Below are 16036 nucleotides of genomic sequence, written 5' to 3'. Positions count from 1 at the left end.
TAGTTCTAAGTTCTAGGGGCTGGTGACCTCATATGTTAAGTCCCATAGAGCTCAAAGCCATTTGAACCAAACTCGCCCGACACGCTAAGAAACTGGTCTTGTGTTACAGAGTTCACCTCAACAGTGACACAGTTTCGCAGGTCGGCCAGAGGTGGTGGTAGAGGTACGATGTAAATAACCTCTTTATCGTAGCCAGACAAGAAAAAGTCACAGGATGTGAGACCAGGAGATCTTGTGACCAGTAGTATAGAGTCAGGTCTTGATTTCCCTTGCGATCTATGCAGCTCCAAGGAAGACATTGATTTAAAAGACCTCGAACATAATGCCAACGGGACAGAGCTCCATCCTGTTGAAAATGAACTCTTATGAATCTTCGGTAAATTCAGGAAAAATCAGTTGGTTCAACACATCCAGGAGCGTTATTCCACTTACAGTGCTTTCCAAAGAAAAAAGTGATCCATAAACTTTTGTCTATGATACGGTGCAGAACACCTTTAGCTTCTTCAAGTCTCTCTCAGACTGCAATGTTGTACGGGGATTTTGCGAACGTAAGAATGCTGAAACATTCTGCTACATCGCAGCCATCTTACTCACAACTGCCGATTGGCGCGAATGCCTTAGCGGCCGTTTACGCAGCTAGTAATTTACGAAACAAAAGTATGCAGACTGTTCATGTCCCACTTAAATGGAGCGAAATGAAAAATGAGTTGGCTCCATCGTTTTAAATAACCTCGCATATTAAAGCTATTTCGAAGATACAGTTAATTCTTAAGTTACAAAATTTTATGGCGAGTAAAATAATACATATTTATGAAATTAGTTAGGCTTATATAATCTGTGGGCGGTCTAACCATACTTCATACACTCATGGAACTTGTGATATTTGCAAATAAATTGAGTTTCTTTAAAATCTCAACAATTTAAACGATCTTGGTACTGGAAATTTCTCTTAGTTTCCAGTATCTTCTATTTCAGAATGTACTTAACTTGTAACTGATTTTTCACAATACTTGCACTTAATTAGATTTCATTAAGTGATTAACACGTAGACTATTAAATACAGTGGTGACGAGATTTTCTCGATTGCACTCCTTTTAAATTACACACATCACAAAACGTTTTGCATCACCTCGGTTCCGAGAATTCCGGAACCTGTACAGAAAACTGGAATAGAGATCAACATAAACATCATTTCCTCCGTTTTTATTGCTCTTGAAAAACACACATTGCTTGTAGTACCACCACATAGCGAGACCTTCAGAGGTGGTGGTCCAGATTTCTGTACACACCGGTACCTATAATACCCAGTAGCACGTCCGGTTGCATTGATGCATGCCTGTATGCGTCGTGGCATACTATTCGCAAGATCTTTAAGGGACTATTGGTCCAGATTGTCCCACTCCTCAAAGGCGATTCGGCGTAGATCCCTCAGAGTGGTTGGTGGGTCACGTCGTCCATAAACAGCCCTTTTCAATCTATCCCATTCGTGTTCGGCAGGGTTCATGTCTAGGGAACAATCTGGCTACTGCAGTCGAGCAATGTCGTTATCCTGAAGGAAGTCATTCACAAGATGTGCACGATGGGGGCGCGAATCATCGCCCATGAAGACGAAAGCCTCGCCACTATACTGCCGATATGGTTGCACTATCGGTCGGAGGATAGCATTCACGTATCCTATAGCAGTTACGGCGCCTTCCATGACCACCAGTGGCGTACGTCGGCCCCACATAATGCCAACCCAAAACATCAGTAACCTCCACCTTTCAGCACTCGCTGAACGGTGTGTCCAAGGCGTTCAGTCTGACAGGGTTGCCTTCAAACACGTCTCCGACGATAGACTGGTTGAAGGCATATGCGACACTGATCGGTGAAGAGAACATGATGCCCATCCAGAGCGGTCCATTCGGCATGTTGTTGGCCCCATCTGTACCGCGCTGCATGGTGTCGCGGTTGAAAAAGTGGACGCCGCCATAGGCGTCGGGAGTGAAGTTGCGCATCATACAGCCTATTGCGCACAGTTTGAGTCGTGACACGACGTCCTGTGGCTGCACGAACAGCATTATTCAACGTGGTGGCCTTGCTGCCAGTGTTCTTTCGAGCCATAATCCGCAGGTAACGGTTATCCACTGCAGTAGTAGCCCTTGGGCGGCCTGAGGGAGGCATGTCATCGACAGGTGCTGTCTCTGTGTATCTCGTCCATGTCCGAACAACATCGCTTTGGTTCACTCCGAGACGCCGGGACACTTTCATTGTTGCGAGCCCTTCCTGGCACAAAGTAACAATACGGACGGGTTCGAACCGTGGCATTGACCGTCTAGGCGTAGCTGAACTACAGACAAAACGAGCCGTGTACCTCCTTCCTGGTGGAATGACTGGAACTGTTATGCTGTCAGACCTCCTCCGTATAATAGGCGCTGCTCATACATGGTTGTTTACACCTTTGGGCGGGTTTAGTGACGTCTCTGAACAGACAAGGGGACTATGTCTGTGATACAGCATCCGCAGTCAACGTCTATCTTCTTCAGTTCTGGTAACAGGGTTGCTGCAAAAGGTTTAAAATGGTTGAAATGGCTCTCAGCACTATGCGACTTAACTTCTGAGGTCATCAGTCGCCTAGAATTTAGAAGTAAATAAATCTAACCAACCTAAGGGCATCGCACACATCCATCCCGAGGCAGGATTCGAACCTGCGACCGGAGCGGACGCTCGGCTCCAGCCTGTAGCGCCTAGAACCGCATGGCCACCCCGGCCGGCTGCAAAAGGTTTTTTTGATGTGTGTACAATATAATATTTGTTTCCGGGTATACGTGAACCATCTCGTACTTTGGAAAACTTTGTCGGCTTTGGAAAACATTTATTTTTTGGAGTATTTTTTGAAACTCAGAAAAAAGCTGCAACACACAAAATTTGAATGCTATCATTTAAAAATGGAACCAGAAATGTATTAAACCTCTCTTACGGGGCTGGCTACCCAGACGCTAAAGTGTCAAACGTGCTCCAAGGTACAACACTTTCCCCTACCAACAAACCAACCATAATTTAATTGTGTAACTTAAACTATTTCGAGATGATAACTGGAACTTTGTGATTATCCTTCGTAGGCTTGCAAATCTCAACATCTAATCCGAAAAGTTAGTTCTTTCAGATGATGGCAAATCGCCTTTCTATATTCAGTGATTATGAAAACTTAATTTTGTAAACTCTGCCGATAGTTCGTAATCATTATGTCTCTATAAATTATCCCTTTTTTCAGAAAGGACTATTTCTTTATGACTTTTCGTGAAGGGGAAGTCGTTTGAATTTTCGGTGTATGAAAGTCCTTCCTAGAAATGATCTAGGAGGGGACTGGAGTAGCGGAGGTTGCGATGTGGCTGTACCTGCGTGTGCGCCGGTACGTCGATACCCTCCCGCAGGAGCAGGCGCAGGTAGGCGTCAGCATCTGCTTCCTCGTCTGCGCCGGCACACGCCGCCTGCGCTCTGCCGTTGGCGCTGGCGCTCACTTCGCCGACGTCCGCGGGCACCGCCTCGTCCGGCTCGGGAGACATATTCTCTGTAACACACAAAGTCAAGCGTGTTTTTACTTCATCTACATCTACATCTACATCTACATGACTACTCTGCAATTCACATTTAAGTGCTTGGCAGAGGGTTCATCGAACCACAATCATACTATCTCTCTACTATTCCACTCCCGAACAGCGAGCGGGAAAAACGAACACCTAAACCTTTCTGTTCGAGCTCTGATTTCTCTTATTTTATTTTGATGATCATTCCTACCTATGTAGGTTGGGCTCAACAAAATACACTCCTGGAAATTGAAATAAGAACACTGTGAATTCATTGTCCCAGGAAGGGGAAACTTTATTGACACATTCCTGGGGTCAGATACATCACATGATCACACTGACAGAACCACAGGCACATAGACACAGGCTACAGAGCATGCACAATGTCGGCACTAGTACAGTGTATATCCACCTTTCGCAGCAATGCAGGCTGCTATTCTCCCAGGGAGACGATCGTAGAGATGCTGGATGTAGTCCTGTGGAACGGCTTGCCATGCCATTTCCGCCTGGCGCCTCAGTTGGACCAGCGTTCGTGCCGGACGTGCAGACCGCGTGAGACGACGCTTCATCCAGTCCCAAACATGCTCAATGGGGGACAGATCTGGAGGTCTTGCTGGCCAGGGTAGTTGACTTACACCTTCTAGAGCACGTTGGGTGGCACGGGATACATGCGGATGTGCATTGTCCTGTTGGAACAGCAAGTTCCCTTGCCGGTCTAGGAATGGTAGAACGATGGGTTCGATGACGGTTTGGATGTAACGTCCACTATTCAGTGTCCCCTTAACGATCACCAGAGGTGTACGACCAGTGTAGGAGCTCGCTCCCCACACCATGATGCCGGGTGTTGGCCCTGTGTGCCTCGGTCGTATGCAGTCCTGATTGTGGCACTCACCTGCACGGCGCCAAACACGCATACGACTATCATTGGCACCAAGGCAGAAGCGACTCTCATCGCTGAAGACGACACGTCTCCATTCGTCCCTCCATTCACGCCTGTCGCGACACCACTGGAGGCGGGCACGATGTTGGGGCGTGAGCGGAAGATGGCCTAACGGTGTGCGGGACCGTAGCCCAGCTTCATGGAGACGGTTGCGAATGGTCCTCGCCGATACCCCAGGAGCAACAGTGTCCCTAATTTGCTGGGAAGTGGCGGTGCGGTCCCCTACGGGACTGCGTAGGATCCTACGGTCTTGGAGTGCATCTGTGCGTCGCTGAGGTCCGGTCCCAGGTCTACAGGCACGTGCACCTTCCGCCGACCACTGGCGACAACATCGATGTACTGTGGAGACCTCACGCCCCACGTGTTGAGCAATTCGGCGGTACGTCCACCCAGCCTCCCGCATGCCCACTATACGCCCTCGCTCAAAGTCCGTCAACTGCACATACGGTTCACGTCCACGCTGTCGCGGCATGCTACCAGTGTTAAAGACTGCGATGGAGCTCCGTATGCCACGGCAAACTGGCTAACACTGACGGCGGCGGTGCACAAATGCTGCGCAGCTAGCGCCATTCGACGGCCAACACCGCGGTTCCTGGTGTGTTCGCTGTGCCGTGCGTGTGATCATTGCTTGTACAGCCCTCTCGCAGTGTCCGGAGCAAGTATGGTGGGTCTGACACACCTGTGTCAATGTGTTCTTTTTTCCATTTCCAGGAGTGTATTTTCGCATTCGGAAGAGAAAGTTGGTGACTGAAATTTCGTAAAAAGGTCTCGCCGCGACGAAAAACGTCTATGCTGTAATGACTTCCATCCCAACTCGTGTATCATATCTGCCACACTCTCTCCCCTATAACGCGATAATACAAAACGAGCTGCCCTTTTTTGCACCCTTTCGATGTCCTCCGTCAATCCCATCTGGTAAGGATCCCACACCGCGCAGCAATATTCTAACAGAGGACGAACGAGTGTAGTGTAAGCTGTCTCTTTAGTGGACTTGTTGCATCTTCTAAGTGTCCTGGCAATGAAACGCAACCTTTGGCTCGCCTTCCCGACAATATTATCTATGTGGTCCTTCCAACTGAAGTTGTTCGTAATTTTAACACCCAGGTACTTAGTTGAATTGACAGCCTTGAGAATTGTACTATTTATCGAGTAATCGAATTCCAACGGATTTCTTTTGGAACTCATGTGGATCATCTCACACTTTTCGCTATTTAGCGTCAACTGCCACCTGACACACCATACAGCAATCTTTTCTAAATCGCTTTGCAGCTGATACTGGTCTTCGGATGACCTTACTAGACGTTAAATTACAGCATCATCTGCGAACAGTCTAAGAGAACTGCTCAGATTGTCACCCAGGTCATTTATATAGATCAGGAACAGTAGAGGTCCCAGGACGCGTCCCTGGGGAACACCTGATATCACTTCAGTTTTACTCGATGATTTGCCGTCTATTACTACGAACTGCGACCTTCCTGACAGGAAATCACGAATCCAGTCGCACTTCATTACACAAACAGGTGCATATTGCCCAGGAAGAAAAAGAAATGAGAGAGGAAGACACTAGGAGAGGGAGAGAGCCAATAGACGACTCCATCTCTTTACTGAAACACGAAGGCTTGCAGAAAAGTAACCGTCTTTAGGCTGCAAAATAAAATACACCAAACACTCAATTACTAGGAGCGGATAAACCGATTAACTGGCTGTCAGAATATAGAGGAATGATGTTTGAAAAAAAGAAAACGAAGCCTGAAGTATCTATTTTCAGTATCTTCTATGTAGTCTATAAATATTGTAAACTAGCTCAAGCGTGCGGTTTTACTCATGATTAAAGAGTTATTTATAAAAAAAATACCCAGGTAAGCGGAAACAAGGCCGCGGGAGTAGACAACAGTCCATTAGAACTACTGATAGCCTTGGGAGAGCCAGTCCTGACAAAACTCGTATCGTATCGTACACGAGCCATACCGGACGTCCAGCAGAAGCCAGCAGAAGTTAAGCAGCCTTGTGTTTCTTTAAAGAAAGAAGCAGACCTTTTGTAACCAGTTTTGGTGGCCTCTTAAGTGTGGCCTTCGCGTTTACACTGCCTTTGGGGAGAGCTAATTCTTTTAAATTTAAATAGTTGGGGTTCCCTGTCTTTATAATCTTTTGGGGGTTTTATTTGAATTTTCTCTTTGGGCTTCCTTCCTTGTGCTTGGTTAAATGTTTACTTGTATAGCAGGAAGTGAATCCTGGTTAAAACTCGGAGAAGGTGTTTGATGTTACTGCCGCTTCCGGCATTTGTCTTTTCAATTAAGTGTTGTCATCCCTTCGAGAGACCTGGTGTCACTCCTCGTTAATTAATTCTGGTTTATGTGTACTTAATTTTGAATTGGCCATTTGAATTAATATTTTGAAGCGCAGTATAGCACTAAGGCAACCTCATTGTATACCACCTTGTGCCCCGGCCCAGTACCTTACTTTTCAGTGGCACGAGTTAGCTCCACTACCGGTTTTACTGATGTACTTCCTTCAAAATCTTGTCTTGTATAAGTTTGCCCCACGTGTGTCTGGGAACAAAGAGATGAGCTTTTGTGTGACTTCAGTGCTACTCAGTTAATGGAATCTTCATTTTCGCTTGGGTTTCCACTGAAGAGTTTGAGTGGAGCGTAGTGTGTTTGATTTGTTATTCATTTAATTACTGTATGTTTCTTTATTTAATGGGGAGCAAGACATTTAAAGACTGTTGGTATTAACTCCCCTAGTTGCGGGGTGCTGCTAATTCGTTACAAATGGAGTACTACTTGTTCAATGGCAAGGCTGTTCAGTAGTTGGTTACTGTGAGTACAAATTCACGCTATTTATTTGTTACCGAAATTGTTGAAGTGTCTATGTCGTGATTCAATCACTAGCTATGTGTTTGAGCTAGACTGAAATAAACCTTACATTGCCTCCTTAAAATTTGTTGCCAGCAGAAACCCGTAAGACAACTAAGTTTTGTCACTACTTATGTTAACCTTTACTGGGAGCAATATTTCATGTAGTTAAATTTTGTCTTAAAATGTGTATTTCTCTGATGTAATAAAGGAGTGATAAAAGAAAAAGGCAAAGGGGCCTGGTCCTTCCCATTGTGTCTGGTTTGTAACACGTATCACTACATTTCTAGCATTTGTAGACTTAGAGAAGGCTTTGACAATGTTGACTGAAATACTCTCTTTCAAATTCTGATGGGGGCAGGGATAAAATACAGGGAGCGAAATGCTATTTACAATACAATTGGTACAGAAACCAGATGGCAGTTATAAGACTCGAAGGCATGAAAGGGAAGCAGTGGTTGAGAAGGGAGTGAGACAGGGTTGTAACCTATCCTCGAAGTTACTCAATCTGTATAATGAGCAAGCAGTAAAAAACACAAAAGAAAAATTTGGAGTAGGAATTAAAATCCATGGAGAAGAAATAACAATTTTGAGGTTCGCCGATGACATTGTAATGATCTGGAAGAGCAGTTGAACGGAATGGACTGTATCTTGAAAGGAGGATATAAGATGAACATCAACAAAAGCAAAACAAGGATAATGGAATGTAGTCGAGGGTATTAGATTAGGAAATAAAGCGCTTAAAGTAGTAAATGAGTTTTGCTATTTGGGGAGCAAAATAACTGACTACGGTCGAAGTAGAGAGGATATAAAATGTAGACTGGCAATGGCAAGGGAAGAGTATGAAGAAGAGAAGTTTGTTAACATCGAGTACAGATTTAAGTGTCAAGAAGTCGTTTCTGAAAGTATTTGTATGGAGTGTGGCCATGTATGGAAGTGAAACGTCGACGATAAATAGTTTAGACAAGAAGAGAATAGAAGCTTTTCAAATGTGGTGCTACAGAAGAATACTGAAGAACAGATTAGTAGATCACATAAGTAGGGAGGAGGTACTGGATAGAATTGGGGGAAAGAGACATTTGTTCCACAACTTCACTATAAGAAGGGATCGGTTTGTAGGAAATGTTCTGAGGCATCAAGGGATCACCAATTTAGTATTGGAGGGCAGCGTGGAGGGTAAAAATCGTAGAGGGAGACCAAGAGATGAATACACTGTACAGATTCAGAAGGATGTAGGTTGCTGTAGGTACTGGGAGAAGAAGAAGCTTGCACAGGATTGAGTAGCATGGAGAGCTGCGTCAAACCAGTCTCTGGACTGAATACCACTGCATCAACAACAGCCGAGGTATGTATATATTCCAGTCTTCTATGAGTCCAGCTATTCCTTCCTCTTCCCCCTTTCTCTGCCCATGTCCTCCACCCTTCTCCTCTCTCTCCATTTCCTCCAACCCTCCCGCAACCTCACTATCTCTCCTTCTCCACCTCTCTCTGTCCATCTGCTCCTCTCTCCTCTCCACCTCTCCCCTTTCTCTGTCCACTTCCTCCTCCCCTTCTCTCTGTTCATCTCCTTATCCCCCTCTCTCTGTACATCTTCTTCTCCCCCTTGTCTTTGTCCATCTCCTACTGCCCCCTCTCTGTCTGTCCATCTCCACCCCTCCCCCCATTCTACCTCACGGTATCACCCCACTGCGACAGGAGGCTGGTGGACCTTAACTCTACACTATTTCTTTCCAGATCGTGTGTACCAAATTTGATGGATATCGATCCAGGAATGTCAGGTGAGCTTTTTACCCATGGATTTGCGCGCATTTGCGCATGTCAAATATGATTCACGTGTATTCAACAGCTTCACACGTATCTGTACACATATTTCACTTGTACCTCTAGTGAATTTCGCCATGCAGTTTCATTTTCCTCAGCTCAGTGTTTATGATGTCGCATCTTCTATCTGTCGGCTGCACAGTGATGTATTTTTGTAGGTACATTCAGCGACATTTATGGATACAGCCTGCGAAATGTGTCGCAAATATAGTTAGTAGCAAAAAAGCAATAAAACTTCATGCACGATGCGGCAGATGTTCACTCATCTCAGTATTTGATGTCATATCTCCGCAGCTTCATGTTGTACAAGACGACGACGTTCCTGTCGCGAGGCACTACTGAGGAAATTTAGAGAACCGGCATTTTAGGCTGACTGCGGAACGATTCTGCTGCCGCCAACGTACGTTTCGTGTGAGAACCACAAAGATAAGGTGAGAGAAATGGCATATAACAGTATACTATGCTAAAAGCATAATGCTCATACAGTCTACTTCGAATACACATCGTCTGAAGCCATAAAAGACGATTTCAGGAGAATTACGTCGTCTTTCTACCGAGAATTCGCAGTTAAGTTTCCCGAACATTACTGTTACACTTTCGTGTGGGCTACACGGCCCTGTTACGATCCTAACAGCGCTTCTCTGAATTCGTTCCATGTCTGTTATCACGCCTGGTAGTGACAGAAACGTTCTAGGTCCAAAGTTAGTGTTTCTAAAGGTAAGATTGCTTGTCCGGTTAGCCGATCGGTCCAACGCACGGCTTTCCAGAGTGGGAAGGAGCGCTTGGTCCCCGGCACGAATCCACCCGGCGGACTTGTGTCGAGGTCCGGTGAGCCGGCCAGTCTGTGGATGGTTTTTGGCGGTTTTCCAGCTGCCTCGGCGAATGCGGGCTGGTTCCCCTTATTCCGCCTCAGCTATTATGTCGGCGATTGCTGCACAAACAAGGTCTCCACGTACGCGTACACCATCATTACTCTACCACGCAAACGTAGGGGCTACACTCGTCTGGTGTGAGACGTTCCCTGAGGGGGGGGGGGGGGAGGGGGGGGGTCTACCGAGGGCCTAACCAACGGCACAATAACTCTGAGTTCGGTGTGGGGTGGCGAAGGGGTGAAGTGGACTGCGGTAGTCGTCGGGGTAGTGGACCACTGTGGCTGCGGCAGGGACGGAGCCTCCACGTCGTTTCTAGGCACCCGGTTAACATACAATGCAATGCAATGGCTATCGAGAAGAGAGGCCATGCGCTGCTAGTGAAACTTTTATGTGAACAGCAGCAATTACAGTTCTGCAATGATAGAATATCGCCAGCTAAAAGTCTGAGGAGGGGCCCGGTGTCATTAAATTATTTAAAGATGATGATAATGAACTTCGCTGCATAGATGAGCTTGATGTAACACCTGGAAGAGGAAGGAATTATATTAGGGTGGAAATTACTGACGAGGTTGCTGTTGCTATAACTGGCCATGCAGCATGTGCCCTGTGTAATGCTAGTCCTCGTGCAGAGCCACGAGAATTGTCCATCCCATGGTCAACAGTACGGAAGATTTTGCCGCCTATTTTCACTGGTATCCCCACTAGATTCTGACGGTTCAGCAACTGAAACCTCATGACCCGTAACAAAATTTTAAATTTTCCTTCGGTTTCTGGCACGGATCGAAGCTTTTGACATGGGGCCGGGCACTTAGAACACCTTAAACCTAACTAACGCAGGGACAGTACACACATCCATGCCCGAGGCAGGATTCCAACCTACGACCGTAGCAGCAGCGAGGTTCCGGACTGAAGCGCCTAGAACCCCTCGGCCACAGCGGCCGGATGTGCGGTCTAACCCACGGCTTTTCAGAGTGGGAAGGAGCGTCTGGTCCCCGGCACGAATCCGCCCGACGGTCTTGTGTCGATATCTGGTGAGCCGGCCAGTCTGTGGATGGTTTTAGGTGGTTTTCCAGCTGCCTAGGCGAATGCGGGCTGATTCCCCTTATTCTGCCTCAGCTACACTATGTCGACGATTGCTGCGCAAAGAAGTTCTCTATGTATGCGTATACCACCTTTACTCCACCACGCAAACATGGGGGTTACACTCGTCTGGTGTTAGACGTTTGCTGGGGTGGGGGGGGGTGGGGGGACACCGGGGGCCAAACCGCACAATAAACCTGGAAGAGTAGTTCGGTGGGGGGCCGTGGAGGAGTGAAGTGGACTGCGATAGTCGTCGTGGGGTTGTGGATCAGTGCGGTTGAGGCAGGGGCGGAGCCTCTCCGTCGTTTCTAGGTCCCCAGTTAACATACAATACATACAAAGGTAAGATCTGTCGTGCTACAACTGGAAACTTCCTAACAACCCCGCTTGCGTTTGCAGGGTCAATTTTGTATTTTCAAATGAAACATCTCATTTTTATTTCATATTCGGATTCTACGCCGAAAATACGTACGGTTCACTGAAGCCATTGATCCTCTTTCGTGGTAGACGGCGTTGTAATAGACAAATATCAAGTGTACCTGTTTTTGCATTTAAGATTCCACATTTCATTTACTAGCCGGACCTGTGGCTAAGCGGTTCTAGGCGCTTCAGTCCGGTACCGCACGAACACTGCGGTCGCAGGTTCGAATCCTGCCTCGGGCATGGATGTGTGTGATATCCTTAGGTTAGTTAGGTTTATGTAGTTCTAACTTCTAGGGAACTAATGACCTCAGATGTTAAGTCCCATAGTGCTCAGAGCCATTTCATTTACGACGTAACTGTAAACGTTGTGTTCCAAGGGTTAATACAGCTGTTACAACGTTATTTGAGTGTTGCAAATGTGATTGTACAGTACAATATGTTCAGTCGTTTCAATGTCCGGTTAGAAACTACGTTTAGTGTGATCCAGGACCAACGACGTGGATGTAATAATGTTCTGTTCCCATCGGGATACGGATTTCGATGAGTTCCCTCGCCTCTCACTATTAGCGTAAGTACCCACGGAAGATATGCCTGTCACTATCACTTAAGGACGTTTTACATTTTTCCAATGGTTGTGGTTTGTATTCCGCCCGTAGCAGCGTACTAGTAAGTGCTGTTGGATGGAAACGCACCGAAATCAGTCACCCGAAATCAGTCACCCTGATGGCGGGATTCGAGGGCGGCCACCGAAATCAAGCATTACGATGGTTTGGGGACTCACCACAGTCAACCCCGTAGGGAAGAGGAAACTACGTTACCGTACTAGTAGCTTATTTGCCAGAAATGTCAATGTCTAGTCATATTATTTGTGCTGTACAATCGCATTTTCAACTCTCAATTAAAGTTTGAACATCAGTATCAATGGTTAGAACACGAAGGTCTGCATTTACGTTGCAATCAAATGTGTCGTTCTTAATTGCAAAAGCAGGCACACTTGACAGTTGTCGATTACAGCGTCCGAAACAATGTTTTGAGGAAACAGTACGTATTTTTTGACAAAAAGTCCGCATACGCAATAAAAATGGGGGCCCCATTTGAAAATGGAAAGTTGACCCCGACTACACAGGAGGGCTGTTTGGGTGGTGGCCAGTTGTAGCACAGAAACATATTCCACTTTAGTAATATTAACTTTATACCTAAAAATTTTTCTTGCAAGATGTGTCGTTTTCGAGATATTTAGCTGTCTCAAATTAAAACAAACAAACCGGATGTTACCATGCGGTTCATGGTTTCCGATACCAGTTGCAGGTGGCAAAAATTGTTTAGAGCAATTAATGAAAGAGTTAAAAAAATTCAGACGCTGTCGTAACCTACTAATTTAAAAAAATCTAATCTTAAGTTACATGCTTAACACAGTAAGACAAGTATTACAGTAAGAAACATTGTGTTTGTCTTAAGGAAACTTAACTCACCGCGTATAAACACCTAGACGTCTTTGGTTCAGTATCTGAGAATGAGACTTGCAACAAACGTTGCAGATAATTTCAAACCTTTACGAATATTTGTAGCCTATCCCCCCCCCCCCCCCCCCCCCGCCACACACACACACACACACACACACACACACACACACACACACACACACATACACACCAATGAAAAGAGAAAATTTCGCGCGATAGATTTTCTGCATCAGGCACGGCGTTTTAATTAATTATTTCATTACTGCATACTCTTGGTCCTCAAAAATGACAAAAATGCGACTGTAAAAATCCATCGTGGAGCCAATGAGAGATTACGTGACTGAGTGTCACAGGAAGAAATTCACAGAAAGAAATAAAAGAGAACTTTAGAAGTGGACTACCTGAGATCAAAATTTAGAATTTCCCAACTTTATCGCATAAGAAATGAGAAAATTAGGAGAAGGGCGTGGACACTTTATAGTATTACGGACAGAAGAAAGACAGCTTGAACTTTTAGGGTATTTCGAAAGGATGGAAGAAGACAGATTGCACTTTCATGGAAAACTCCTCGAGCGGAAAGAAAATGAAGACAACGGAAAGAAAATGTGGCTAAGTGGCAACCAAGAAACGATGAAGAGGATGAGGAAGATTGGCGAAATAGAGGCATTATGGCGGCAGAGGTACGAGATACGGCGATGGCAGTAAGACCTCTGCGACGAAAGCAACAACCACTCACCTGAATGTACCTACAAAATTGTATAGTTCAGGAGATACGACGTCACGGTGATTGAGGTGCGTGCGAAACTCGCTTTTGTTTAAAATAGAGGGCAAATAATCCACAGTATACTCATCCAGCGTTTGATGATGAGAGCACTTCGTTTTTTCCAACAGACTTTAAACGTATTTTCAAGACTTTTCTAAACGTTTTCTTCCTTGCTTGTTCACCATCAAACATGTAACTCATTTGAAGCCGTTTTATTGATGGAAGTTCGATTCTTTAAAGAATCGGAGGTTTTCTGGTATTATAGAATTGATCAGTCTAGCGTCTTGCGCGTTATTTCCTTCGCCGGTGCGCTGCACTTTCTCAGAAGCAAATTTAAGTCTTTCATGCGCCTTATCTAATACTGATTTTACGTCAACACCAACTTCATATCGTTTCTTATTTTTATCCGTAAATACCACGTGCTCAAGATGTTCACGAATAAAGAGGAAGTTCGATACGAGTAGTCGACTTTGATCAATGACATAGGAAACAAGCGACAAACGTTGTAAATAATACGTCAACTGTGACGTCACATCAGATTAGATTTGGAGAAAGTAATAAAGAGAAACATTTTTGAGTAGCAAAATTTACCGCATCGCAAAACAGATACTTCGAATTACGGATGCTGTAGTGAATGAAATAAGGAAATAATTATTAGTACGAAAGAGGAATCGAGTATTGTAGAAAAAATACAGACTGGCGCTATATGTAGACGTCAGAAAATACAGCACGAACTGGAATTTTCTTGTAAAAATTGAAGCTATTAAAAAATACATTTCAGTTACCGGTACATCAAAGGAAGATTTCAATACTCATTTACAAATACCGTAGATGAACTGTTGAACACAAAAACGAATCATAACCAACAACTACCACTATCCGTTGAAAAAGACATAAACTTTCAGATTAAGAAATACTGTTCAGAAAATACACTTCACGAAGCTAAAAAAACAAAAAAAAAACAATTATCCGAAATGTGCTGTTACGTGGCATTCGATAATGATTGGCAGTGCAGTAAAAGCGGCGGGACAGGCCCGACGTCTTTCGGTAATTTCAGCAACCATAGATCAAAACGCCACCCCACGTACCACGATATAGCATCAGGGCAATAATAGTAGCTCCTGCGATTATTTGCTTCGAGAATAAATGTAACTCACATTAGGCCTATATTCGGAAATAAATCTTTCTGACATAAAAAACGAGTAAATCGAGACATATTCCGAATAGATTTCCAAATAAACCTCACAACCAAGAAACTTAATGTCATTCATCGTTAGTACGCTATCCTTAGCCAGTGGCAGTACTCATTCGTAAGTAACGTCAGTTGATATTTTCTTTTATTGAATCGTAACTTAATCACACCATCCAAATTTTCGGCAATATCAGAAATAAGAAATATAAATTATGTTGTTCCAAAGACGACCATGTAGCGCAAAATACACTACAGTTCAACCAGAGCACTATATTACGGCAATCGCACTTTCTCGTTGGCATTCGTTTCCTTCGACTACTCACAAAGAAATTTTCACATTCCACCTGACATAGACCTCGGGCTACGCTACAGGCGAGTCTCTCAGCACATGTAGTTTACTTGGCTTTTTTATAACAAGCTGTTGCGTCCAACATAACCTCGGTGTACGATACAGATCAGTCTGTCACTGCAGACAGCTTTTTCGTTGTCACATTTGTTGGATTCGCCTACATGCTTAATAATCAGCAATGACGTTCTTTCTGGATACGTTAATAACATTCACTGGATCTCTCAGTTCGTTCGCCAGTTACACAACAGTGAAACGAACGCGAGGAACTAAATGGTGTCCACTCTTAGTACTCTCCAAATCATCGTGAAAATCAGACGCAGAACTAGGGCCCGTAACTGCCTTTATAGCCCGCAGCTCGTGGTCGTGAGGTAGCGTTCTCGCTTCCCACGCCCGGGTTCCCGGGTTCGATTCCCGGCGGGGTCAGGGATTTTCTCTGTCTCGTGATGGCTGGGTGTTGTGTGATGTCCTTAGGTTAGTTAGGTTTAAGCAGTCTGCTTTCCGCAGCGCTGCGGCGAGGACGTCTTGTTTACGTCCCGTCCGCGCGGTCGCGAGTGCCCGTAGTTCTTTACTACTGCGTTGTCGCTCGTTTAGAGTCAATCACTAACGACGCAACATGGCACATTCACACAGACAAACCACCATCAAGATCAGTTTTCAACCCGATCATGCACGACCGCGAGCTTTTCAAGTGGAACGTTTCCTACGCGACGAA

The 16036-nt window shown here is 45.1% G+C and overlaps 1 protein-coding gene across 1 annotated transcript in view; it reads right to left on the bottom strand.

Moving 5' to 3' along the window:
* The window catches only part of LOC126281571 (uncharacterized), a 248313-nt gene that overhangs the window by 65856 nt on the left and 166421 nt on the right, over positions 1–16036 (bottom strand). The window contains exon 2 of the mRNA XM_049980644.1: positions 3378–3550. Within this exon, the coding sequence (XP_049836601.1) occupies positions 3378–3545 (168 nt within the window). The 5' untranslated portion in view covers positions 3546–3550. The remainder of the gene's footprint in view (positions 1–3377; positions 3551–16036) is intronic.

The sequence above is a fragment of the Schistocerca gregaria genome, chromosome 7 (assembly GCF_023897955.1).
Source record: "Schistocerca gregaria isolate iqSchGreg1 chromosome 7, iqSchGreg1.2, whole genome shotgun sequence".
Classification (NCBI taxonomy): Eukaryota; Metazoa; Arthropoda; class Insecta; order Orthoptera; family Acrididae; genus Schistocerca; species Schistocerca gregaria.
The sequence above is the reverse complement of the archived record's forward strand: the minus strand, read 5'-3'. Positions and strand labels throughout refer to the sequence as shown.